General features: G+C 44.5%; 1 protein-coding gene across 1 annotated transcript in view; it reads right to left on the minus strand.

Moving 5' to 3' along the window:
• The window catches only part of MYCBP2 (MYC binding protein 2), a 404370-nt gene that overhangs the window by 146077 nt on the left and 231284 nt on the right, over nt 1–27009 (minus strand). The window contains exons 34-41 of the mRNA XM_038763035.1: nt 26052–26243; nt 22717–22923; nt 22213–22344; nt 16175–16353; nt 14263–14405; nt 11531–11631; nt 8548–8766; nt 1069–1294 (exon numbers count right to left, since the gene is read on the minus strand). Coding sequence (XP_038618963.1) covers nt 1069–1294; nt 8548–8766; nt 11531–11631; nt 14263–14405; nt 16175–16353; nt 22213–22344; nt 22717–22923; nt 26052–26243 — 1399 coding nt within the window. The remainder of the gene's footprint in view (nt 1–1068; nt 1295–8547; nt 8767–11530; nt 11632–14262; nt 14406–16174; nt 16354–22212; nt 22345–22716; nt 22924–26051; nt 26244–27009) is intronic.

Consider the following 27009-nt stretch of genomic DNA (forward strand, 5'->3'; position numbering starts at 1 on the left):
GTTGTGAGAACACTCCCGAATTCATGGTATATCCAAACTATGTAATGAAAACTTGTTTTACAGCCTTCGCTCAGTGGAAAGAGCACGGGCTTTGGTGTCGGAGGTCATGGGTTCAAATCCCTGTTTATATGTATATATGTTTGTACATATTTATTACCCTATTTATTTATTTATTTATTTTACTTGTACATATCTATTCTATTTATTTTATTTTGTTAGTATGTTTGGTTTTGTTCTCTGTCTCCCCCTTTTAGACTGTGAGCCCACTGTTGGGTAGGGACTGTCTCTATATGTTGCCAATTTGTACTTCCCAAGCACTTAGTACAGTGCTCTGCACACAGTAAGCGCTCAATAAATACGATTGATGATGATGATGATGATCCCGGCTCCTCCAATTGTCAGCTGTGTGACTTCAGGCAAGGCAAGTGACTTCAGGCAACTTGTACTTCCCAAGGGCTTAGTACAGTGCTCTGCACACAGTAAGCACTCAATGAATACGATTGAATGAATGAATGAAAGTCACTTCACTTCTCTGGACCTCAATTACCTCATCTGCAAAGCGGGGATTAAGACTGTGAGCCCCACATGGGACAACCTGATCACCTTATATCCTCCCCAGCGCTTAGAACAGTGCTTTGCACATAGTAAGCACTTAATAAATGTCATTATTATTATTATTACTATTACTAAGAAAGGGCAAAAGTGGTGAGGTATACTTCATCATCAATCATATTTATTGAGTGCTTACTGTGTGCAGAGCACTGTACTAAGCGCTTGAGCACTGTTTTGAGATGTTCAAGCTGATGTCCATTCAATCTTTCCTGTTCATTGCTTTGAAATTCATGCACTCATTTGATCGTATTTATTGAGCACTTACTGTGTGCAAAGCACTCCACTAAGCACTTGGGAGACTACAATATAACAATAAACAGACACATTCTCTGCCCACAACAAGATTACAGTCTAGAGCTAAGTTTACATGTTTCACTATGGGGACGATGGGACGCTTCACTACCCGAAGTGGCCCCTTCCCACAGAATTCCACCAAGTTAACGACAACAAAATCACCTGGTAACACCAAGACCATAGTCGGCCAGCCGGAAGATCCGGAAAATTTCTTCAGTTCTATCCACGAATTAAGGTTTTCATGAACGGATATCAACTTTGGTCCGAATCCGGAGCCCTGCACGGTTCTCACGGGAATCAGCAGCCGCAGAACATCTTCCGCTTGGGCAGTGCCACACTGAGGGTCAAACTCGATGGTCATCCATCTGACACACTCTGGGAACGTCACCTGAAGGCAGCCCCGAAATGAAGACGACAAGCTGTTCAATAAGATTTCTGTTTTGCTGCGATTCACGTCCGACTGAGTACGCCTGAGTCCCATCCGCTTTTCCTTCCTCTAAAGCAGCTCCATCAATGGCCACGGCTCAGAAATTCCATGCCGGGAATACTCGCTTTCTGATGAAATCATGCTCCCCCTCGGGTTTCCATTCCCCTATCCTGGGCTGCCAATCCACAGTTCTGTTCGTTATCCCCCGCCTGAACCCACTTCTTTCACCGTGGCACACCCTCGAGGTTCAATCTAAAGGTTCAAGGCCTTTACCCGTATTAATAATAATAATTATGGCATTTGCTAAGTGCTTACTATGTTCCATGCGCTGTACTGAGCGCTGGGAGGGATAATAATGATAATGGTGGCATTTATTAAGCGCTTACTATGTGCAAAGCACTGTTCTAAGCGCTGGGGAAGATACAAGGTGATCAGGTTCTCCCACGGGGGGCTCCAGTCTTAATCCCCATTTTACAGAGGAGGCAACTCAGGCACAGAGAAGTCAAGTGACTTGCCCAAAGTCACACAGCTGACAATTGGCAGAGCTGGGATTTGAACCCATGACCGCTGACTCCAAAGCCCATGCTCTTTCCACTGAGCCAAGCAGACTGGGTTGGACACAGCCCCTTGTCCCACGTGGAGCTCACGGTCTCAACCCCCCATTTTACAGATGAGGTAACTGAGCACAGAGAATAATAATAATAATAATCATAATAATTTTGGTATTTGTTAAGCGCTTACTATGTGCACAGCACTGTTCTAAGCACTGGGGAGGATACAAGGTGATCAGGTTGTCCCACGTGGGGCTCACAGTCTTAATCCTCGTTTTACAGATGAGGTAAGTGAGGCACAGAGAAGTGAAGTGACTTGCCCAAAGTCACACAGCAGACAGGCGGTGGAGCCGGGATTTGAACCCATGACCTCTGACCCCCAAGCCCGGGCTCTTTCCACTGAGCCATGGTGGTCAAACAGGAGACAAGTGGCAGAGCAGGGATTAGAACCCATGACCTTCTCTGAGCTAGGTATACCAGGGTAACACATTATGTATATATGTTTGTATGTATTTATTACTCTATTTATTTATTTATTTTATTTGTACATATTTATTCTATTTATTTTATTTTGTTAATGTGTTTTGTTGTCCGTCTCCCTCTTCTAGACTGTGAGCCCACTGTTGGGTAGGGACCGTCTCTACATGTTGCCAACCTGTACTTCCCAAGCGCTTAGAACAGTGCTCTGCACACAGTAAGTGCTCAATAAATACGATTTAATGAATGAATGAATGAATGAATGAATGAATGTTCTCCCTCACCTGTTGTCTCTAAGTCTCTGACTAGGCTAGGCCTGGGCCAGAAACACTCCACCTCTTACCTTGCATGCCTGGCTTTAAATAAGGAATTATTCATCATTTGCCTTAAACAGCAAACCCTGGATAGTCTAATCCATAATATCTCAACACATCCCAGCTACTTCCATTCTTATGTAATAATAATAATAATAATAATAATAATAATAATAATAATAATAATAATGATGGCATTTGTTAAGCGCTTACTATGTGCAGAGCACTGTTCTAAGCGCTGGGGGTGGGGATACAAGGTGATCAAGTTGTCCCACGTGGGGCTCACAGTCTTAATCCCCATATTACAGATGAGATAACTGAGGCTCAGAGAAGTGAAGTGACTTGCCCAAGGTCACACAGCAGACAGGTGGCGGAGTCGCAATTCGAACCCATGACCTCTGACTCCAAAGCCCGGGCTCTTTCCACTGAGCCACGGTGACCCCCTGTACATATGTAGGGCATGCATCTTATCATGGCCTAGTGGATAAAGCACGGGCCTGGGACTCAGATGGACGCGGCTCTGCCCTGGTCTGATATGTGACTTTGGGGAAGTCACTGCACTTCTCTGGGCCTAATTTACCTCATCTGTAAAATGGGCTTTTAGAATGTGAGCCCCATGTGGGACAGGGACCTTGTTCAACCCCCCACCTAGTGCTTAGTAATAAGTAATAATAATAATATTATTATTATATATATATGTATATATATTTGTACATATTTATTACTCTATTTACTTATTTATTTTACTTGTACATATTTATTCTATTTATTTTATTTTGGTAATATGTTTTGTTTTGTTGTCTGTCTCCCCCTTCTAGACTGTGAGCCCGTTGTTGGGTAGGGACCCTCTCTAGATGTTGCCAACTTGTACTTCCCAAGCGCTTGGTATAGTGCTCTGCACACAGCAAGCACTCTATTTATTTACTTATTTTATTTGTACATATTTATTCTATTTATTTTATTTTGTTAATATGTTTTGTTTTCTTGTCTGTCTCCCCCTTCTAGACTGTGAGCCCGCTGTTGGGTAGGGACCGTCTCTATATGTTGCCAACTTGTACTTCCCAAGAGCTTAGTACAGTGCTCTGCACACAGTAAGCGCTCTATTTATTTATTTATTTTATTTGTACATATTTATTCTATTTATTTTATTTTGTTAATATGTTTTGTTTTCTTGTCTGTCTCCCCCTTCTAGACTGTGAGCCCGCTGTTGGGTAGGGGCCGTCTCTATATGTTGCCAACTTGTACTTCCCAAGCGCTTAGTACAGTGCTCTGCACACAGTAAGCGCTCAATAAATACGATTGAATGAATGAGTGAATAATAACAATAATAATAATAATGGCATTTATTAAGTGCTTACTATGTGCAAAGCACTGTTCTAAGCTCTGGGGAGGTTACAAGATGATCAGGTTGTCCCACAGGGGGCTCACAGTCTTCATCCCCATTTTACAGATGAGGTAACTGAGGCCAAGAGAAGTTAAGTGACTTGTCCAAAGTCACACAGCTGACAATTGGCAGAGCCGGGATTTGAACCCCTGATCTCTGACTCCAAAGCCCGGGCTCTTTCCACTGAGCCACGCTGCTTCTCTCGTGTAATGCCTGGTACATACTAAGCACTTGACAAATACCACAATTATTATTATTATATTTTGGTTGCATGCCCACCCATCGCCTTTCCTATATTCGATTCCAACATCATAAAGATTCGTTCCAAATGTGAAGATGTTTCCTAAAATTATTAGGGTACTAAATGTACTTTCTAGGGTTCAATATTGACACTTTGCCTAAAATGCTTCCCCTGATAATAACTCTACTAACAAGGAGACCACCCCTTTTAATGGGCTCCATGCATATTTTTACACAGCAACTTCGCACGGGCAACTGATTAATAAACAAGCATTATTATTATTATTGATCTGGAGAGAGTCCAATAGAATAGGTAGGTATATTCACTGCCCTCCAGGAGCTTCTAGTCTACGGTGTGCAGAACACTGCACCAAACACTTGGAATAGTAGTAGTAGTAATAATAATAATAATAATGATAATAATAATAATAATAATAATAATAACCCTTGCTAAGTGCTTACTCTACGTCAGGCACTGTACTAAGTGCTGAAGGTGACACAATTTAATCAGACTGGGGGTTGTCCCTGTGTCCCACAGAGGGATCACAGTCTATATAGGAGGGAAAAGGATTTCAATCCCCATTTTACAGATGGGGAATCTGAGGTATAGAGGAAGTGAAGTGATTTGCCCAAGATCACATAGCAGACGAGTAGTGCAGCTGGGATTAGAACCTGGGAACCTGGAACCTGGCAGATCCTGGGACTCCTAGGATTGTGGTCTTTCCAAGGCCTATTTCACATTCTGCATTTTCCTAATGGTTTTACGGGAACCAGGGGCTCAGGATAACTAGTTGCCTTCCTGCTTTTCTTCCCTTCTTTTGCTCCACTTCTCCTTCTCTTCTTTCCCCTCATCGTCCTCCCCAGGGTGAGTGGACAAGTTGTCTTCTAAATATAACACAGAGCTTGGCCCATGGAAAGTGCTTAATAAATACCAAAATTACTATTATCATTATTACTACATCAGGCTTGAGGCTCATCCATAGCTTCTGATAGAGCCTCCGTCACTTTTCCATGTTACGTCTACAATGTTTTCTGAAGTTTCTGAATTAAAGAAGCTTTAATTCATTCAATCGGATTTATTGAGCGCTTCCTATGTGCAGAGCACTGTACTAAGCGCTTGGAAAGTACAATCCAACAATAGAGACAATCCCTACCCATCAACAGGCTCACAGTATAGAAAGGTGGGAGACAAACAGCAAGACAAAACAAGTAAAGCCAAAACAAGTAAACAGACGTCAAAAGCAAACATCTTTCCACTAGGCCATGCTGATTCTCATTATAAATCACACTGGGACACAGCGTGGCTTAGTGGATAGGGCACAGGCCTGGGAATCAGAAGGACCTGGGTTCTAATCCCAGCTCCGCCACATGTTTGCTGTGAGACCTTGGGCAAGTCACTTCACTTCTCTGGGCCTCAGCTCCCTCATCTGTAAAACGGGGATGAAGACTGTGAGCCCCATGCGGGGACAGGGACTGTGTTCAACCAGACTGACTTGTATCTACCCCAGTGTTTAGAACAGTGCTTGGCACACAATAAGCACTTAACAAGTACCATAATCATCAATCATCACATGTTTACATGATGTTGCAATCTATGTGAACCAACAGACGAATCCGGTTTTACCTGGGTTACGGACATGATGCATTTCTCGCCAATTCCTTCCCATTTTTTGTTTTTCTCTCTATATTGCTATTCCTCTCGGGCTTTGGTCTCAGTTGCAACTCTCTGGTTCATGCATTCATTCAATCGTATTTATTGAGCGCTTATTGTGTGCAGAGCACTGTACTAAGCGCTTGGGAAGTACAAGTTGGCAACACATACAGATGGTCCCTACCCAACAGCGGGCTCACGGTCTAGGAGGTTGCCTCATAGCCCTGAATGTTCATCCATCTGTATGCACGCTTTGGTTACTGAAGGCAGGGATCAGGCCTCTGAACGCTTCTGTACTCGGCCAAGTGCTTAGTACAGTGTTAGGCATAGAGAATGCCCTCAATGATTATTACCAATTGATTGATTATTGGGTTCCACTTCAGCTAGGTGCCTGATTTTGGGCATCTTACCTGAATGTTTCTCGTGTGTGTGCGTGCGTGCGTGTGTATGCACACAAATGGGTGAAACTCCAGCTTCATCTAGGGTTAGAGAGGCAGCATGCCCTAGTCGAAAGAGGATAGGCTTTGGAGTCAGAGGCCATGGATTCTAACCCCAGATCCACCCTTACCTATTCTGTAAACCAGGTCTGGGCAGGGATTGACTCTCTTTGTTACTGAATTGTACTTTCATACATTCATTCATTCATTCAATCGTATTCATTGAGTGCTTACTGTGTGCAGGGCACTGTACTAAGCACTTGGGTACTTTCCAAGAGCTTGGTAATAATGATGGCACTTGTTAAGAGCTTACTATGTGCAAAGCACTGTTCTAAGCGCTGGGGAGGTTACAAGGTGATCAGGTTGTCCCACGGGGGTGGGGGGGGGGGGGGCTCACAGTCTTCATCCCCATTTTACAGATGAGGGAACTGAGGCACAGAGAAGTGAAGTGACTTGCCCAAAATCACAGCTGACAATTGACGCAGCGGGATTTGAACCTATGGCCTCTGAATCCAAAGCCCGGGCTTTTTCCACTGAGCCATGCTGCTGCTCTAATTCCAGTTCTCCCTCCCCTTTCAACCATAAGAACAGGAACTGTGCGTGACCTGATGATTTTGTATGTACCACAGAGCTTAGCACAATGCCTGGGACATACTGAGCCCTTGCCCACATCCCCACTATTATTCTACTGTGCTCATTACAGGCAACGGCCGCCTGTGCTCCCGCCTGGCCACGCTCTCCGCTTCCGTACGGATGCGGGAGCCTCCCCCAACCTTCCCAGGACCAAACGGGAACAAAAATTTCCAGAAATGATTCCACACAACCCACCAGCACGGGCCTGGGGGTCAGAACGTCATGGATTCTAATCCCGGCCCCGCCACCTGTCTGCTGTGTGACCTTGGGCAAGTCAATTCACTTGTCCTGGCCTCGGTTCCCTCATCCGTAAAATGGGGATGGAGACTGTGAGCCCCACGTGGGACAGGGACTATGGCCAACCAGATCTGCTTGTAACCTCCCTAGCGCCTTGGACGGTGCCTGGCAAGTAGTAAGTACTTAGCAAATACCACAATTTTTATTATTATTATTATTCACTCATTCAATCGATCATATTTCTTGAGCGCTTACTGTGTGCAGAGGCCTGTACTAAGCGCTTACCTGAATGTCACCCAACTCAAGAACGCAGAAACAATATGGAGCTACCCTGGAACCCACGAACAACTTGGGCTGGTAGTGGCCAGAGCCGGGGGTGACTACCACACAGTCATGGGGCACAAACGTTCCAAATCTTCATTCATAGTAACAATAATAATTATGGTACTTGCTAAGCGCTTATTATATACCAAGGTACAGTGCTCTGCACACAGTAAGCGTTCAATCAATATGACTGAATGAATTATGTGACCTTGGGCAAGTCACTTAATCTCTCTGGGCCTCAGTTCCCTTCATCTGCAAAATGGGGGTTCACTACCTGTGCTCCCCCCTACCTACACTGTGAACCCCAGATGGGACCTGATGATCTCATAGTTACCCCAGTGCTTAGTACGCTGCTCAGCACATAGTAAACACTTAAATACCACAATTATTATCATCATTATTATTACTATTATGGACACAAGAGAAGAATAACTTCTTTTGGAATCTCCCCTCTCATCATCCCTCTTTTCCCAATCCCCATCGCCCACCATGTAACCGCCGCCCCGCTTCTACGTGGCTCAGTGGAAAGAGCCCGGGCTTGGGAGTCAGAGGTCATGGGTTCTAATCCCAGCTCCGCCAACTGTGTGCTGTGTGACCTTAGGCAATTCACTTAACTTCTCTGGGCCTCAGTTCCCTCATCTGTAAAATGGGGATAAAGGCTCTGAGCCCCACGTGGGACAACCTGATTCCCTTGGATCTACCCAGAGCTTAGAACACTGCTCAGCACATAGTAAGCGCCCAACAAATACCATTATTATTTCAATTATTATTATTATTCTACCTGTACTTCTTATTTATTTAGCCTGATTCTGACTGAAAGAGCCACACCGATCGAGATCTCTGCATTTTTCGGAAGAAACCCCCCAGGAAGTAAATTTACACAGGCTAATAAATGTACCTAAGATTTTTTTTTTGAGAGTATGAATACAACCCGCCTTTAAAACTGTGCCCAGATGCAGGACCTACCTTGTAGTGGATTACTCCGGCAGGTTTATAGGGGTGCTCACTCTCTATGACGGCATAATGATTCGAGGTAGTGCAAGCCGAGAGGCCTTGATCAGGTTGGTTTCCTGTGGTGCTATCTGTTGACTGATTGGGATTGAAGGCGGGAGGGGCATACTTCTGGTTCAAAATAGCAACCGAGGGAAGCAGCAGCTGGACAAGGCCAAAGACTTCTACGGCCACCTGCGGTATGAAAGAACACAGGATAAAAACACCATGCAGAAGTAAAGACAAGCATTCACCATTCAAGTCTTAGCGCTTAGTACAGTGCTCTGCACATAGTAAGCGCTCAATAAATACGATTGATGATTGATGATGAAGTCTCTGCCACTCAATTTTCTCAACAAACCTTCCCTCCTTAGTTTGCCTACGGCGTACAAGTGGACGTTAATAGTTTTGAGAGGCGGATACTGCCCTACGTTTCAAGCTCTGTTTAGAATGATACTCTTCCCAGGGCACGGATCACTTCGATAAATCCCAAGCTTCCACGTTGAGATGTTCCCTGCGCGTAACTGGGCACATTAATCTAGTTTTCCAAGTTACTAAATGTTTCCCCTGAATATTCTGTGTAAACACAACTCAAATGATCAATTACAAGCAAATTTCTAATGGTTCTTTGGGGACTCAGGTTCAGGAGGCTTCAATTATTTGTAGTTGTGTAAGGAGGCGTTTGCGTCACTAGTTGATCAACAGCTTCTCCAAACTCTGTCATACAAAGCCCTGTTTGCTCAACTCCCCAAGTCCTCAAACACCTCAAGTGCCTTTGAGGCCAGGCGCCTTCAAGGCATCATCATCATCATCAATCGTATTTATTGAGCACTTATTATGTGCAGAGCACTGTACTAAGTGCTTGGGAAGTACAAATTGGCAACATATAGAGACAGTCCCTACCCAACAGTGGGCTCACAGTCTAAAAGGGGGAGACAGAGAACAAAACCAAACATACTAACAAAATAAAATAAATAGAATAGATATGTACAAATAAAATAAATAAATAAATAAATAGAGGCATCTACCCTCGCCCTGAAACGCCAAGACAGGGGCCTTACATCAAGGAGGCCAGGAAAGGGATAGCAGAGGGGAGAGCTGAACCATCGTTACGATGCTGAGCAAACACTGGGACTCTGAGGGAATGGGCTGGGGTGAGAAAGAGAAGTATTGATGCCGGCCTACTTTTATTTTGTTTTGTCGTCTGCCTCCCCCCTTCTAGACTGAGCCCGCTGTTGACAGGGATTGTCTCTGTTGTCAAATCGTTCTTTCCAAGTGCTTACTGCAGTGCTCTGCACACAGTAAGTGCTCAATAAATATGAGTGACTGAATGAATGACAGTGTGAAAAAGTGGCTGGCGCTGGAACTAGGAGAAAGGAAGACAGGGGAGAAGAGATAAGTATCGCATTCACTTGCAAATCACCTTCTGCTGCGTAATTTCTCCTCACCCTCACCCCAGTTTTGAAGGAGGGATTAAGATTATCTTTTTTGGAACCACATGCCATAATTTTAATTAGTGATAGTGGTACGTGCAGGAGTTTGGAAGAGGAGATGGGGGAGGAGGGTGACAACAATTGGCTGACTGTCTTCTATATACACAGGTAGAAGAGGGCACTAGAGGTAAGAGATGCAGTCTCAAAAGTACCCTCTTCCTTTCTTCTTCCTTCTCCACTCCCGTCTCCAGCTCCCGCAATAGCTAGACTTAATTACTCAAGGAATCGCCCCACCCAAATCAGACAAAAATGTGAGGCAATTTGGAGAGTACTGACTGTCTAGATTTGGGTGGGTAGGGGAGGCTTTTCCAGGTTTCGGACTGATGGAGACGTTTCTAGAGAAAAAGGAACAGGAGTGGAACAGAAAACTATTTTTGGTTTAGTGGGTAATCTATTTAAGGACAGTCAGGATGTTCTGATTCAAAAATCTGAAGACAACTCCAAATTCTCTGTAGTAGCTTGAAGGGATCATCATTGCCATCACCAAGATGATTCCCGAGCACCTAATGTGCCCAGAGCACTCCAGTAAGTGACTGAACCACGATAAAAGATATAATCAGATATTATTATTGTTGTTATTGCTATTATAAGCTCAACATCTCACGCTGATTGAGAAGCAGCATGGCTCAGTGGAAAGAGCACGGGCTTTGGTGGTTATGGGTTCAAATCCTGACTCTGCCAATTGTCAGCTGTGTGACTTTGGGCAAGTCACAACTTCTCCAGGCCTCAGTTCCCTCATCTGTAAAATGTGGATTAAGACCCTGAGCCCCCCGTGGGACAACCTGATCACCTTGTAACCTCCCCAGCACTTAGAACAGTGCTTTGCACATAGTAAGTGCTTAATAAATGCTATTACTATAATCCTTGTTGTCAGGGATTCCGGTCTAATGGGGGAAAGTATTATATAGAGTTGGTAAACATGATCCCTGCCCACAGGAACCTTACAGTCTAGAGATGAATAAATGATAGATTGACATATGAACAAGAGTGCCCACTGGAGAGCAGAATTATTAATCTTATCCCCAAGGATGGGAATTAGCCAAGGAATGGCTCCCCTGTTGGAGACCGCTCTTTAGCTGGGGCAGGGTACAATCATATACCATTTTTAAGATCTCTACATAAGGGGATCCTTAAACTTCCCTCAGAAATATATCCAAGTGCTTAAATAACCCCATCGAGATTTCTGTTTTCTATCGTCACTGGCATCTTTAAACTAAACGTCTCGGTGTTGCAGGTAAAGGGGAAGTTCTCTCTTGGCACCTGTTATTCTCTCGTCGTTCACCAAAATGATTCTTACTTAGAAATAAAAAGAAAACAAGGCTAGCTTGCTGACTGATTAGTTGAAACATCTGATTAGCCACTATTCGCTATTCCCCTGAAATCTTTCACCGAGGGAAAAGAATGCCTTAGATATTGAACAGAACTTTTAAATCATAAATTCAAACACTAAACGTGGATTTACATACCTTAGGAATAGCTGCAGCGACTGGTCCGATGTAGGCTATTATAAGGGGAAGCAGCATGGAAAACAGGCTGGAAGAGCTAAGCAGTTCTGGAATGTCATCGGCTAAACAAAGAAACGAAGCCAGTCAACTCAATTATGACGTCGCAAAATCGAGGCCGTACAACTAGAAGATCTACGACGAATCTTCTAGACTGTGAGCCCGTTGCGGTCAGGGATTGCCACTATTTGTTGCTGAACCGTACCTCCCAAGCGCTCAGTACAGTGTTCTGCACACAGTAACGCTCAATAAATAATGGTAATAATAATGATGAAGCGCTTACGATGTGCAAAGCACTGTACTCAAAGTGCTGGAGAGGTTACAAGGTGATCAGGTTGTCCCATGTGGGGGGCTCACAGTCTTAATCCCCATTTTACAGATGCGGTAACTGAGGCCCAGAGAGGTGACTTGCCCAAAGTCACACAGCTGACAATTGGTGGAGCCGGGATTTGAACCCATAACCTCTGACTCCAAAGCCCGGGCTCTTTCCATGAATAATCAGGCACAGCTCGGCACTGTGTCGGAGCTGAGGATTGTCCGGCCTGAGCCACGTGGATCTCGCCCCGAAGCGTGGAGATTCCCAAGGCTCCCGGGTGGCCCCCACATCTGTCCAGGGATAGATTGGGAGCCGCAAGTGGTAGGGGATTATGCCTGACCTGACTGGATTTTATCTACCCCAGTGAACAGTATAGCGTTTGACACACGGTAAGTGCTTAACACGTACCACGGTTTTTATCATTATTAGCCTCTCGGGCCGAGAAAAGAAGTGCTTGTGTCGCACGGCTCTCACAGCAATGACCGGAGGCTACTCCGCGCGTGCGCCTCATCCAAAATGTCACTACAAGGCCGAGCCTGAGTGGATGAACTGGCCATCTTAGCTGCCAAAATGCGGGCACACGCTGAAGTCCTTTCAGCTCAGTCCCACCACCCAAGCGGTGGACACATTAGACGCCCCAGATAAATAAGTCACACAGCTGACGGAGCTGGGGTTTGAACCCATGACCTCTGACTCCAAAGCCCGTGCTCTTTCCACTGAGCCACGCTGCTTCTATAAGTAGTTAGATGATAGATGATAGTAGGTAGATAGATGATTAGGGTGGACGCGATCCCTGTCTCACGTGGCATTCACAGTCTTAATCCCCATTTTACAGATGAGCAAACTGAGGCACAGGGAAGTGAAGGGACTTGCCCAAGGTCACAAAGCCGACAAGTGGCAGAACCAGGATTAGAACCCACGTGTCACCTATGGAGATCACAGTCTAAGTGGGAAGGACAGCAGGTATTGAATCACCCTTTTTCAGATGAGGAAACTGAGGCACAGGGGTAAAGTGACTTATCTAAGGTCCCAGGCCCTCGACTGGGAAGATCTGTACCCGTGTAATCGGGAGTTTTCTGTCCTGATTTTCCCTACAGTTGGCTTTGAAAATAAATTATAGGCCATGTTTTTGCTACAAATCTGGCTTTAAGAATCTAGGAAGCTTTAAACCAAGCTTGGGATTTTGTGAGAAAGCGAGAGAAATCCTTCACTTAGCAGTTTGGGGTAAAAAAAAACCAAAACCAACAAGTAGGGCAAAGACTGGAAGAAGAGGAAAAGCAACATGGCCAGGGAATCAGAGGATCGGGGTTCTAAACCCACCTTCACCACCTGCCTGTGGTATGACCCTTAGATAAGTCACTTTAACCCTGTGCCTCAGTTTCCTCCTCTGAAAAATGGTGATTCAATACCTGCTCTCCTTCCCACTTAGACTGTGAACCCCATGGGCGACACCTGGGTTCTAATCCTGGTTCTGCCACTTGTCGGCTTTGTGACCTTGGGCAAGTCCCTTCACTTCCCTGTGCCTCAGTTCCCTCATCTGTAAAATGGGGATTAAGACTGTGAATGCCACGTGAGACAGGGATCCTGTCCAACCTAATCATCGATCTACCTACTATCATCTATCAACTTATAGAAGCAGCTTGGCTCAGTGGAAAGAGCATGGGCTTTGGAGTCAGAGGTCATGGGTTCAAATCCCAGCTCCGCCGATTGTCAGCTGTGTGACTTTGGGCAAGTCACTTCACTTCTCTGGGCCTCAGTGACCTCATCTGTAAAACGGGGATTAAGACTGTGAGCCCCCCGAAGGACAACCTGATCACCTTGCAACCTCCCCTGCGCTTAGAACAGTGCTTTGCACATAGTAAGCGCTTAATAAATGCCATTATTATTATTATTATCACCCCAGGGTTAGCCACTTGTCTGCTTTGTGACGTTGGGCAAGTCCCTTAACTTCTCTGTGCCTCAGTTCCCACATCTGTAAAATGGGGATTAAGACTGTGAATGCCACATGAGACACGGATCGTGTCCAACCCAAATCATCTATTTACCCCAGGGTTCGAACAGTGCCTGGCACATAGAAAACACTAAAAAATATGACAATTATTGCTACCATTATTAAATCTGATGGTCTTTTTATCGATCTCAGTAGTTAGTACAGGGCTTGGCACTTGGTAAGCGTTGAAAAAAACTACCATCATTAAATCAAACGCAGCACAGAGCAGCTAGGCTGAAAAATTTTTGCTTGCGCAGTCCTGCTTTGGGCTATTACTCTTTTGTAGGCGATTTCTTCAGCGTAAGCATGCATCCTACGGATCCTCTCACAGACAGGTGGTAGAGGGCTGAATACGAATTGTGGGGGGAAAAAAGAAAAGAGTAGTCTTACCATCTACAGCAAGGGCTCTGTGTAACAGGTCTTTGGCTGCTCGAACTACAGCACCCACAACGGAGAGGGCTCTGCTACAGTTTTTATCCTCTTCATTAGCTTTACTTAAAAGCTGGGACTGCAGCTCTCCATCATACTCGCTCCTGGCATTTTAAGATTTAAGAAAAGGCTACATCAACGGGCACGGGGCCTTTTCTTTAGCAGTTATAAATGTAACAAATATATTCTCGTCACAACATAAAAATGAGGATTAAACACACGCTTCCCCCCTCCTTACATTCTAAGCCCCGTGTCGGATAGGACCTGTGTCCAATCTTTTAGACTGTGAGCCCGCTGTTGGATAGGGACCGTCTCTATATGTTGCCAATTTGTACTTCCCAAGCGCTTAGTACAGTGCTCTGCACATAGTAAGTGCTCAATAAATACGATTGAGGATGATCTGATTATCTTTTATCAGCCATCCATCCATCGATGGCACTGATTGAGCGCTTCCTGTGTGCAGGGCACTGTAGTGAGCGTTTGGGAGAACAGGAGTAAACAGAGGGAATGGCTGTCCTCAAGGGACTTACAATCTAGCAGGGGAGACAGACATTAAAATCTGACAGAAAGTCTAGAATCCCTATGAAATGCTCTCTACCTAAAGTAGAGATCTAAATCTCTAGTACTCAGAGACCTAAATCCTAAAATAAAACACCCTCATGCTTAGTGCAGTGATTTGCACATAGTGGGTAACAGATGTCACTATTAAAATAACTTTATAAACAAGGATATATCCGGAAGGTGACAGGTAATGGAAGAGAAGCAGTGTGGCTCCGTGGAAAGAGCCCAGGCTTTGGAGTCAGAGGTCATGGGTTCAAATCCTGGCTCTGCCACTTGTCAGCAGTGTGACTTTGGGCAAGTCACTTCACTTCTCTGGGCCTCAGTTCCCTCATCTGTAAAATGGGGATTGACTGTGAGCCCCACGTGGGACAACCTGATCACCTTGTATCCTCCCCAGCGCTTAGAACAGTGCTTTGCACATAGTAAGCGCTTAACAAATGCCATTATTATTATTATTATTATTATTATTAATGGGTTAGGTGATGTAAGAAGTGGTCACACTTTGTGGCACCACACTGATCGATCAAATTTCTATCTAGGGAGAAGCAGTGTAGCCTAGTGGATAGACCAGGGCCCTGGGAGTCAAAATTCATTTTAATCCTGGCTCTGCCGATTATGTGCTATGTGCTCTTGAGCAGTCACTTTACTCCCCTGTGCCTCAGTTAACTCAATCTATGAAATGGGGATTGACTGTGAGCCCCATGTGGGACATGGACTGTGTCCAACCTGAATACCTTGTATCGACCCCAATGTTTAGTTCAGTGCCTGGTGCATATTAAGTGCTTAACAAACACCAAAAAGCAAAAAACCTTGCAAAACGTCTATCTAGTTAAATAAGTAATTGGCCATTATTTATCAAGTCAATGAAGCTAAATGATTAGCAATAACTCCAATAGCACTAAGCATTCATATACACAGACAATCAATGCACTGAGGCTAAACTAAAAAGAGTTCACTTTACATCCAGTATGAATTAATATTATATCAACTAGCAATTTAAAGTATGTGTCCATTATTTATTTTTTATTTTACTCTCTGCTCCCTCTCTAAACTGTGAGCTTGCTGTGGACTTGGAATGTGTCTACAATTTACCTGTACTGTACCCTCCCAAGTGCTTACAACCGTTGTCTGCACGCAGTAAGTGCTCAATAAAGACCACTGAATGATTGATCAATTGACAATTTCTCTCTCAGTATAAGTGATAGAGAAAAGCATGAGTTCAAAACTCTTTATCTTCAAATGTCATATTGGACACCTTTTCTTTGGTTCTTCGATATGGAGAGTCAAACTTCCCCTTACCCCACATACACACCTGTAGTAAAGGATTTGTGGAATCTGTCCTCTTGTTTGATTTGTGCCATTACTGCTGAGACTACATGTACTGAATGTAAACGTGACACCATCTGGACACTGGACAGTGGTCATGCCCCCATCTCCATTGGCAGTACGACTGCCGTAATTCCTCAAACGCACGGCATACTTTACATTTTCCTGCAAAACAGAAAATGGAAAGAGCAAACATAAGGAATGCACCTGAGTGAGTCTTCTTCACCCTATGATCCTCTGTCGAAAACCCTGCCTAAACCCATAAGCTCACAGTTCCTTTGAGTGAAACAGGGAGGGAGAATGGGGATGCAGGGATGAAATGACTGAGGAATTCTCAAAAATGTTTACATTTTTCAAGTATATGCTGTGTGCATGTACACACACACACATACATATACATGTGTGTATATATATACATATATATGTACACATATATACGTATGTATGTTCTTCAAGGTCCGGAATATGACAATACTCAGTCCAGTTCACTCCCATCCAGCCCCTCCCTCCCCCTTACTGGCTCAGTGGAAAGAGCCCGGGCTTTGGAGTCAGAGGTCATGGGTTCAAATCCCGGCTCCGCCAATTGCCAGCTGTGTGACTTTGGGCGAGTCACTTAACTTCTCTGGGCCTCAGTGACCTCATCTGTAAAATGGGGATTAAGACTGTGAGCCCCCCGTGGGACAACCTGATCACCTTGTAACCTCCCCAGCGCTTAGAACAGTGCTTTGCACATAGTAAGCGCATAATAAATGCCATCGCTAAAGGGTGGTAATATTTCTAACTGCTGGTCCCGCAGTTGGCTTCTCTTTGTTCCTGTGTCCCAGCTGGGGAGCACTAGCTATGCCGTATCAATCACGACTTTAGTTGATTGTTTTTACATTTCTCTGGACCTCTTTATTTATGGAACTTAATTACTTTCCCTTCTAGACTGTGAGCCCACTGTTGGGTAGGGACCGTCTCTATATGTTGCCAACTTGTACTTCCCAAGCGTTTAGTACAGTGCTCTGCACACAGTAAGTGCTCAATAAATACGATTGAATGAATGAATGAACTTCAGTTCCCCCTACAGCAGCATTTGGGGTAACTAACTGTCACTCAATCTCCTCACATTCCCTAAATGGACCAGGGGCAATGTGAAACATGATGACTGAAGGGAGGAATTATGTCTACCAAATCTGCTGAACTCTCCCAAACGCTTAGAAGCAGCATGGCATAGCGGCTAGAGCCCGGGCTCACGAGTCAGAAGGTCATGGGTTCTAAACCCGGCTCCGCCACTTGTGTGTTGTGTGACCCTGGACAAGCCATTTCACTTCCCTGGGCCTCAGTTGCCTCATCTGTAAAACGGGGATTAAGACTGTGAGCCCCCCGTGGGACAACCTGATCACCTTGTATCCTCCCCAGCGCTTAGAACAGTGCTTTGCACATAGTAAGCACTTAGCAAATCCCATAATTATTATTATCTGCACATTACTCAGACTGTGAGCCCAATGTGGGGCAGGGACTGTGTCCAACATTCATTCATTCAATCGTATTTACTGAGCGCTTACTGTGTGCAGAGCACTGTACTAAGCGCTTGGGAAGTACAAGTTGGCAACATATAGAGACGGTCCCGACCCAACAGTGGGCTCACAGTCCAACATGATTACCTTGTATCTACCCAAGCACTTTAGATGTTCATTCATTCATTCTATTGTATTTATTGAGCACTTACTGTGTGCAGAGTACTGTACTAAGCGCTTGGGAAGTACAAGTTGACAGTGCTTGATTCACAGTACATCAATCAATCAATCGTATTTATTGAGCGCTTACTGTGTGCAGAGCACTGTACTAAACGCTTGGGAAGGACAACTTGGCAACATATAGAGACGGTCCCGACCCAACAGCGGGCTCACAGTCCAACATGATTACCTTGTACCTACCCCAGCACTTTAGACATTCATTCATTCATTCTAATGTATTTACTGAGCGCTTACTGTGTGCAGAGTACTGTACTAAGCGCTTGGGAAGTACAAGTTGGCAGTGCTTGATTCACAGTACATCCTTAACTATCATAAAAAATAATTAAGCACTCAATAAATACCATTGACAGGCACTGCAAATGATGGGCTGAGTTCAGCCTGTCTTGCCGGATAATAAAATGAGGATGTAAATGCCCCTGAAGAAACTACTATAGAAGTTGAATACGACTGTTCCTCAAAAATCTCCAGTGGCTTCCTCAAAAATCTCCAGTGGCTACCAATCAATCTGCGCATCAGGCAGAAACTCCTCACCCTGGGCTTCCAGGCTGTCCATCCATCCCCTGGCCCCCTCCTACCTCCCCTCCCTTCTGTCCTCCTCCAGCCCAGCCCGCACGCTCTGCTCCTCTGCCGCTAATCTCCTCACCGTACCTCGTTCTCGCCTGTCCCGCCATCGGCCCACATCATCCCCCGGGCTTGGAATGCCCCCCCTCTGCCCATCCGCCAATCTCGCTCTCTTCCTCCCTTCAAGGCCCTACTGAGAGCTCACCTCCTCCAGGAGGCCTTCCCACACTGAGCCCCTTCCTTCCTCCCCCCCTCGTCCCCCTCTCCATCCCCCCCCATCTTACCTCCTTCCCTTCCCCAAAGCACCTGTATATATGTTTGAACATATTTATCACTCTATTTATTTATCTTACTTGTACATATCTATTCTATTTATTTTATTTTGTTGGTATGTTTGGTTTTGTTCTCTGTCTCCCCCTTCTAGACTGTGAGCCCGCTGTTGGGTAGGGACTGTCTCTATGTGTTGCCGACTTGTACTTCCCAAGCGCTTAGTACAGTGCCCTGCACACAGTAAGCGCTCAATAAATACGATTGATTGATTGATTGACTGCTGTGGATAACCCCAGCGCTCAGGACTATGTAAGTCTGGACCCTACCACTGATCAATGGTCCTTTCATTGGCCTTGAAGTTAAATGCCCTTTTGGGGCTTCACTTTTCTGCCAATATCCCAAAAGACATCCCCTCTAGACTGGAAGCCTCTTGTGGGCAGGGAACGTGACTATCAACTCTGCTGTACGACCTTGGCTGTGTACCCCTCAAGCACTTTGATATTCACCCCAGCCCCACAAGACTTATGTCAATATTCTTCTCCTCACCTATTTCATAATCATAATCATAAGCGCTTAGTACAGTGCTCTGCACACAGTAAGCGCTCAATAAATACGACTGATTGATTGATTGATAATCATAATCATAATTATGGTATTTGCTAAGCACTTACTCCGTGCCAGGCACCGTACTAAGCACTGGGGTGGATATAAGCATATCGGGTTGGACACGGTCTCTGGCCCATTTGGGCTCACCATCTCAAACCCCATTTTACAGATGAGGTCAGCGAGGCTCAGAGAAGTGAAGTGACTTACCCAAGGTCACACAGCAGACAAGTGCTCTATCCACTACGCCATTTCTCCTAGCCCGAATCTATTTTGACATCTGTCTCCCCCATGGACTGTAAGATCCTTCTGTGTTGGTTTCCCACCTACCAGCTCTGTTGGTACTGTACTCTCCCAAGCACTTAGTACAGAGAAGCAGCGTGGCTCAGTGGAAATCAATCAATCAATCAATCAATAGTATTTATTGAGCACTTACTGTGTGCAGAGCACTGTACTAAGCGCTTGGGAAGTACAAGTTGGCAACATATAGAGACGGTCCCTACCCAACAGCGGGCTCACAGTCTAGAAGGGGGAGACAGACAACAAAACCAAACATATTAACAAAAAAGAGCCCAGGCTCTGGAGTCAGAGATCATGGGTTCAAATCCCAGCTTCGCCACTTGTCAGCTGTGTGACTTTGGGCAAGTCACTTAACTTCTCTGTGCCTCAGTTACCTCATCTGCAAAATGAGGATGAAGACTGTGAGCCCCATGTGGGGCAACCTGATCACCTTGTAACCTCCCCAGCGCTTAGAACAGTGCTTTGCACATAATAAGCGCTTAATAAATGCCATTATTATCATTATTATTATTATTACGGTCTGCATACAGGAAGCGCTCAATAAATACCACTGATTGAGCCGGGTCTTGTGAGTACAGTTTTTTTCTGTCTTGTCTAACCTCACAACACTGAATGATGCACTACCTTAGTGAGAAGAACTGAGTGGCAGTAATCAGCCATGTGTAACAGCCCTTACTTGTGTAACATGTGTAACAGTACTTACTGGAACAATCAATCAATCGTATTTATTGAGCACTTACTGTGTGCAGAGCACTGTACTAAGCGCTTGGGAAGTACAAGTTGGCGACATATAGAGACAGTCCCTACCCAACAGTGGGCTCACAGTCTAAAAACAGGCTTCTGCACGCTGGTTGTCATCCCACATTTTTATGTTTGTGATTTATGGCATTTGTTAAGTGCTTACTATGCGCCAGGCACCGTACTAAGCGCTAGAGTAGATACAGGCTAATCAGGTTGGACACAATTCACGTCTCACATGGGACTCACAGCTTTAACTCCCATTTTCCGGATGAGGTCACCGAGGCACAGAGAAATTATGGGATTTGCCCATGGCTACACGCAACTTTGGAGTCAGGAGCTGGGAATAGGGCCGGGGATCTTCAGACACCTAGGCCCGGGCTCTAACCACTAGGCCACACTCCTTCTCTGCTGACTGTGAAAAATCACACATGTGTGCCAGTAGCAAGCACCACCACGTACTCTTAGATTACAGATACCATACTATTTGGAAAAAAAAAAGATTATTCCCTTTTTTAGGTAGAATTTTGGGCTGAGAAAATGTGTTATCTATTCTGGGGATTACTTTCCATATGGTGAGAATAGTAGATCAAGTTATTGTTCAGTTTTAGTAAAACGTTAGTTTTTCCAGCAATTAAAATGTTGATTCATGTTCAAGCTAAGAAAGGACTACTAACGATTATATAATAATAATAATAATAATAACAATGATGGCATTTATTAAGCGCTTACTATGTGCAAAGAACTATTCTAAGTGCTGGGGAGGTTACAAGGTTGATCAGGTTGTCCCACGTGGGGCTCACAGTCTTAATCCCCATTTTACAGATGAGGGAACTAAGGCTCAGAGAAGTGAAGTGACTTGCCCAAAGTCACACGGCTGACAATTGGTGGGGCTAGAATTTGAACCCATGACCTCTGACTCCAAAGCCCGGGCTCTTTCCACTGAGCCACGTTGCTTCTCTAATAATAATAATGCCTGATGTCTATGAATATGGGAATTTTTACGACTCAAAAGTATGTCAGACTAACTGCCAAATAAACAGATGGGCCATAAGAGCTACATGATGGCTAAGGTCTTCAATGTGAAATGGTGGAAAACTTCCATGAATTTTATTATAGATTAATCACTTTATAGTACTTGCTAATTGCTTTTTTCAAATGGGATTTGCTCAGCCATTAAGATATGCCAGGCATTGAAGTAAGTGCTGGGGTAATTATAAAAATAATAGTAATAATAATTATGGTACTTAAGCGCTTACTATGTGCTGTGCAATGTTCTAAGCACTGGGGCAGATACAAGTAATCAGGTTGGATACGGTCCCTGTTCCACATGGGGCTCGCACTCTTATTCCCATTTTGCAGACAGTAGATACAAGATAATTGTTTGGACACATTTACTGTCCCACATAGAGCTTCGAGTCTTAATCCCTATTTTCCAGATGAGGTTACTGAGGCACAGATAAGTCAAGTGACTTGCCCGAAGTCAGACAGCAGACAAGTGGTGGATACAGGATTAGAACCCAGGTCCTCTGACTCCCAAACTTTCATTCATTCATTCAATCATATTTATTGAGCGCTTACTGTGTGCAGATCACTGTACTACGCGCTTGGACAGTACAATTCGGCAACAAATAGAGATAATCCCTACCCATCAATGGGCTCAAAGTCTAGAGCGGGGGGAGACAGACAACAAAACAAAACAAGTAAAAAAAAACAAGTAAACAGGCATCAATAGCAAACCCCTGCTCTTTCCACTAGGCCATCCTGATTCTCATTATAAATCACATAAAAATGATTTTTTTTTGAATCTTACCTTCAAGGGAACAACTTTATCAAGCCTGATTTCAGCGATGTCGCTGGGAGAATCGTCTGTTGTATAGGTCCCTTTGACCAACTCTAACGATGTCCATCGGTGAGAATGAGTTGCATCGCCTGCATGTTCGCTCTGATGTCATAAAAAAGGAAAAACGTTAAAGTTTTGGGTGAGCTGCAGCTGGACAATCAGAAAACTCGCGTATTTAAGTTAACGATCGTCCTTTCTCAATTAGTCAGCAACCACTCTGCTTCCTGAGAGCCATCTCTCTCACATCAGGAGACTCGAAACATGAAGTAATGCACAGGCTACTCTGAGCCCACTCTTAAGATCCTTTAGCTCACATCGACCTAATTCATTCATTCATTCAATCATATTTATTGATCAGTTACTGCGTGCAGAGCACTGTACTAAGCGCTTGGGAAGTACAAGTCGTCAACACAGTCTAATGAGGAGTTCTGTCAGGGGATGCTGGGGTTTTGCCGGTATTTTTCTGTAACTTACATCATCGACTAACACCTCCAATTCGTATTCATGAATTCCCCCTCCTCCGTAGACAGAGAATCCCACCACGACCACACCGGGTTTGTCTACGGAGAAGCAGATCGCATCGGGAGATCCATTTCCAGTATTCCAACTTCTTCCTTGACTTGTCTTAGTGAACCGACTGGCGCTGGATTTGACGGAATGGAGGGAGTTGAGCCCGTCGACCTGAAAGCATCACAACATTATCAGTAACAGTGATACTGATAATTGTGTTTTCAGGAAATGAGGAAATCACTTAAATGACATGAACATTCTCACTCCACTGAACTGAAGAGAAAGCACTACTACGGCACTCTGATACACCTTCCATTTGAAGGTTTCCAAAATGACTCGACCAATAACATTTGCATTTCAGCAGAGAAAAACATGTTTTAACTACAGTATCGGGAATGTCCATCACTTTTAAAAAGCTCCATCTAATTACTTTGCTTGAGCTTTGATACTTGGATTACCACAAAATACCAAAAAATACTTCCATTTGGGTATTAAATTAATTGTGAGTTAAAATGAAGGAAAAAGCTCCTCCTGTAGATTGTTTGCTCCATCAATCAATGGTAATTACTGAGCGCTTACTGTGGGCAAAGCACTGTACTAAGGGGGTATCCGTATATTAGTCTGCTCTGTTGTTGTCTGTCTGCATCTCCCTCAATAATAATATGTATATATGTTTGTACATATTTATTACTCTATTTATTTATTTATTTTACTTGTACATATCTATCCTATTTATTTTATTTTGGTAGTATGTTTGGTTTTGTTCTCTGCCTCCCCCTTTTAGACTGTGAGCCCACTGTTGGGTAGGGACTGTCTCTATATGTTGCCAACTTGTACTTCCCAAGCGCTTAGTACAGTGCTCTGCACCCAGTAAGCACTCAATAAATACGATTGATTGATTGGTTGATGTAAAGTATAACAGAGTTGGGAGATACGTTCCCTCCCACAACAAGCTTACAGTCTAGAGGGGGCCAGGGATCACGTCTACCAATTCTGTTGTCTGGAACTTTCCCGAGCGCTTAGTACAGTGCTCTGAACATAGTAAATGCTCAATAAATACCGCTGATTGACCGAACTTGGACAATGCTCCTCTTTAACTGCGAGGAGGAGGAGGATACAGCATCAGCGTGAACTTCTCAGCCAGTTCCCTTACACTGGAGGAGAACATTTTAAAAAAAGGCTGCTGAGTCAATCAATCAATCAATCAATCAGTCGTATTTATTGAGCGCTTACTATGTGCAGAGCACTGTACTAAGCGCTTGGGAAGTACAAATTGGCATCACATAGAGACAGTCCCTACCCAACAGTGGGCTCACAGTCTAAAAGGGGGAGACAGAGAACTGAACCAAACATACCAACAAAATAAAATAAGTAGGATAGAAATGTACAAGTAAAATAAATAAATAAATAAATAAATAGAGTAATAAATATGTACAACCATATATACATATATACAGGTGCTGTGGGGAAGGGAAGGAGGTAAGACGGGGGGATGGAGAGGGGGACGAGGGGGAGAGGAAAGAAGGGGCTCAGTCTGGGAAGGCCTCCTGGAGGAGGTGAGCTCTCAGCAGGGCCTTGAAGGGAGGAAGAGAGCTAGCTTGGCGGATGGGCAGAGGGAGGCCATTCCAGGCCCGGGGGATGACGTGGGCCGGGGGTCGATGGCGGGACAGGCGAGAGCGAGGTACAGTGAGGAGATTAGTGGTGGAGGAGCGGAGGGTGCGGGCTGGGCTGGAGAAGGAGAGAAGGGAGGTGAGGTAGGAGGGGGCGAGGTGATGGACAGCCTTGAAGCCCAGGGTGAGGAGTTTCTGCTTGATGCGCAGATTGATCGGTAGCCATTGGAGGTTTTTGAGGAGGGGAGTAATATGTCCAGAGCGTTTCTGGACAAAGATAATCCGGGCAGCAGCATGAAGTATGGGGCAGCAGCATGAAGTATGAGTCCACATCCTTCTTAACTGCCCTAATCAATCAATCAATCAATCGTATTTATTGAGCGCTTACTGTGTGCAGAGCACTGTACTAAGCACTTGGGAAGTACAAATTGGCAACATATAGAGACAGTCCCTACCCAACAGTGGGCTCACAGTCTAAAAGAGTGGGCTCACAGTCTAAAAGGTCTCATTAACCGTTCATTATTCTGAGAGACCAGGTAGGTGCTCTACTTCTTTTTAGTCCTTTTTCAGCCCAGAGAGATTTAAAAAAAATTGGCAGGGCACGAATTGTACGTTTCCAAATCCGCCTTCCGAGTGGTCCGGGAATAAGCCGGGTGAAGAGAGGATGTCTCGGGCTTCTTTAAATTTTTACCTGCTTTCCTCATTCCACTGCCAACCTGTGAAGACTGTTCTGAGGCTCACTGCTTCCTCTACCAACACCGTTTGGATAGCGAGGTGAGAAGAGTAGGAAGAAGGACATGAGACCTTACAGGACAGCCTTAAACAGGTCAACTGGTAAGTACCTGTACAGATGGTTGCGTGGTCCACACACAGCAATCCTGCCACCATTATATTTGTCTATAAGTTTTGCCCAAAAGGAGACTTTGCCATTTACCAGGCCCATGTAAACCTACCCTACCATAGCCATCAGAAACACACCCAGTATTATAAATGTTTTTTGGGGTAGAGCTTTTCCAGCTGAGAAATTATGTCTTGTGTAACTGCTCTTTTGAGGGGGGAGAAGATAGGGGAGACTGAGAAGGGTGGGGGGAAAGAGAAGAAGAATGAGGAAGAGGACGAAGAAGACAGAAGAAGGAGACGAAGAAGGATTAGGAGGAGGAGGAGGAGAAGAAGGAGAAGAAAAAGGGACTAATGATTAAGTGGGGAACTACAAAGGCCATTGTAAGCTCGTTTTGGGCAGGGAATGTGTCTGCCAACTCTGTTGAACTGTACTCTCCCAAGCGCTTAGTATGGTGCTCTGCACATAGCGCTCAATTAATACCATTGATGATGGGGAACAGTGAATAGAAGGATTAATGATTAAGTGGGGGAAAGTAGAGGGCCCATTCAAAAGCAGGGATCAGGGTAAGACTAAGAAACTACTTATCAAAGATAAATGTCAGTGGTCTACATAATGATAATTATAATAATAATGGTATTTGTTAAGTGCTTACTACGTGCCAAGCACTGTTCTAAGTGCCGGGGTAGATACAAGGTAACCACGTTGTCCCACATGGGGCTCACAGTCTTAATCCCCATTTTACAGATGAGGCAACTGAGGCACAGAGAAGTTAAGTGGCTTGCCCAAGGTCACACAGCAGACAAGCGACAGAGCCGGGATAAATAAGTAAAAAGTGTTTAAGTCATTACCTCAGATCCAAGGGCAGATGCTGTAAGTTCACTGACAATACTAGCAAGTAATCCGCAGGTGTTGGACACCAGGTGAGAGGAGAAGAGTTCATTCTCTCGCCTCAGGCTGTTCCTAACGGGCAACACAACAATAACAAGCATCTTCTCCAACACTTCCCGAAAGCTGGTCATTCCTGATATGTTTTCCTCGCTCTATGAAGGGTGAAAAGGAAGATAAAGCAGAAACCATGGCCAAAATATTAGTCTTCACATGGTCAACCTATAAGGATATTATTACTGTCCAAGATGGTGTTCTTAAAGTTTGTATCTTTATTACTACTTTGGGATTTCAGATATTTACCCCGAGACCATTTTTAATACCAGAAATGGGTTTTTTTTTAATTTCTGTATCAAATATTACCTGAGTATTTGGTTGCAAATCAATCAAAAATGTCAGCAAACGAATAAATTAAATGCATTACATAATTCTGAGCTTTAGTGAAAGTTTTTACAAGTCCATAACTTTACATTGAGTAAACAACCTTAGAAATTATTTCCACACACTGCTTTGTCAATTCTGTGTATACACACACACACACGGACACGGACATACAAACACTCACTAACTGCCCTTCATTTTCTAAGAGTACGCTATCCTGACAGGAAGATATTTCCCACCAGCGGGTGTGCCGAAGAAAGAAAAAAAAAAGGCTGGCACCCTGATGTGTCACTGGCACTTAAGGATGAATCCTTGGGGTGCTAATGGCCTGTCTCTGTTTTTCAGGACACAGAATTTCCAAAGTGAGTGGTCGAAAGTGACTGAGGTGATGTACGGGACGCGGGTGGCTGAGGGTCTCTTCCTCTTATTGGAGCTAAGGCGCAAAAAGTCACGCTGCAGTGGATCAGAACGGAAGAGCTTAAATACCCCAGTTATTACTAACCCGGCTAGAAAAACTCTTGTGAGAATCTGTTTGTCAGC

The sequence above is a fragment of the Tachyglossus aculeatus genome, chromosome 2 (genome assembly GCF_015852505.1).
Source record: "Tachyglossus aculeatus isolate mTacAcu1 chromosome 2, mTacAcu1.pri, whole genome shotgun sequence".
Lineage (NCBI taxonomy): Eukaryota > Metazoa > Chordata > Mammalia > Monotremata > Tachyglossidae > Tachyglossus > Tachyglossus aculeatus.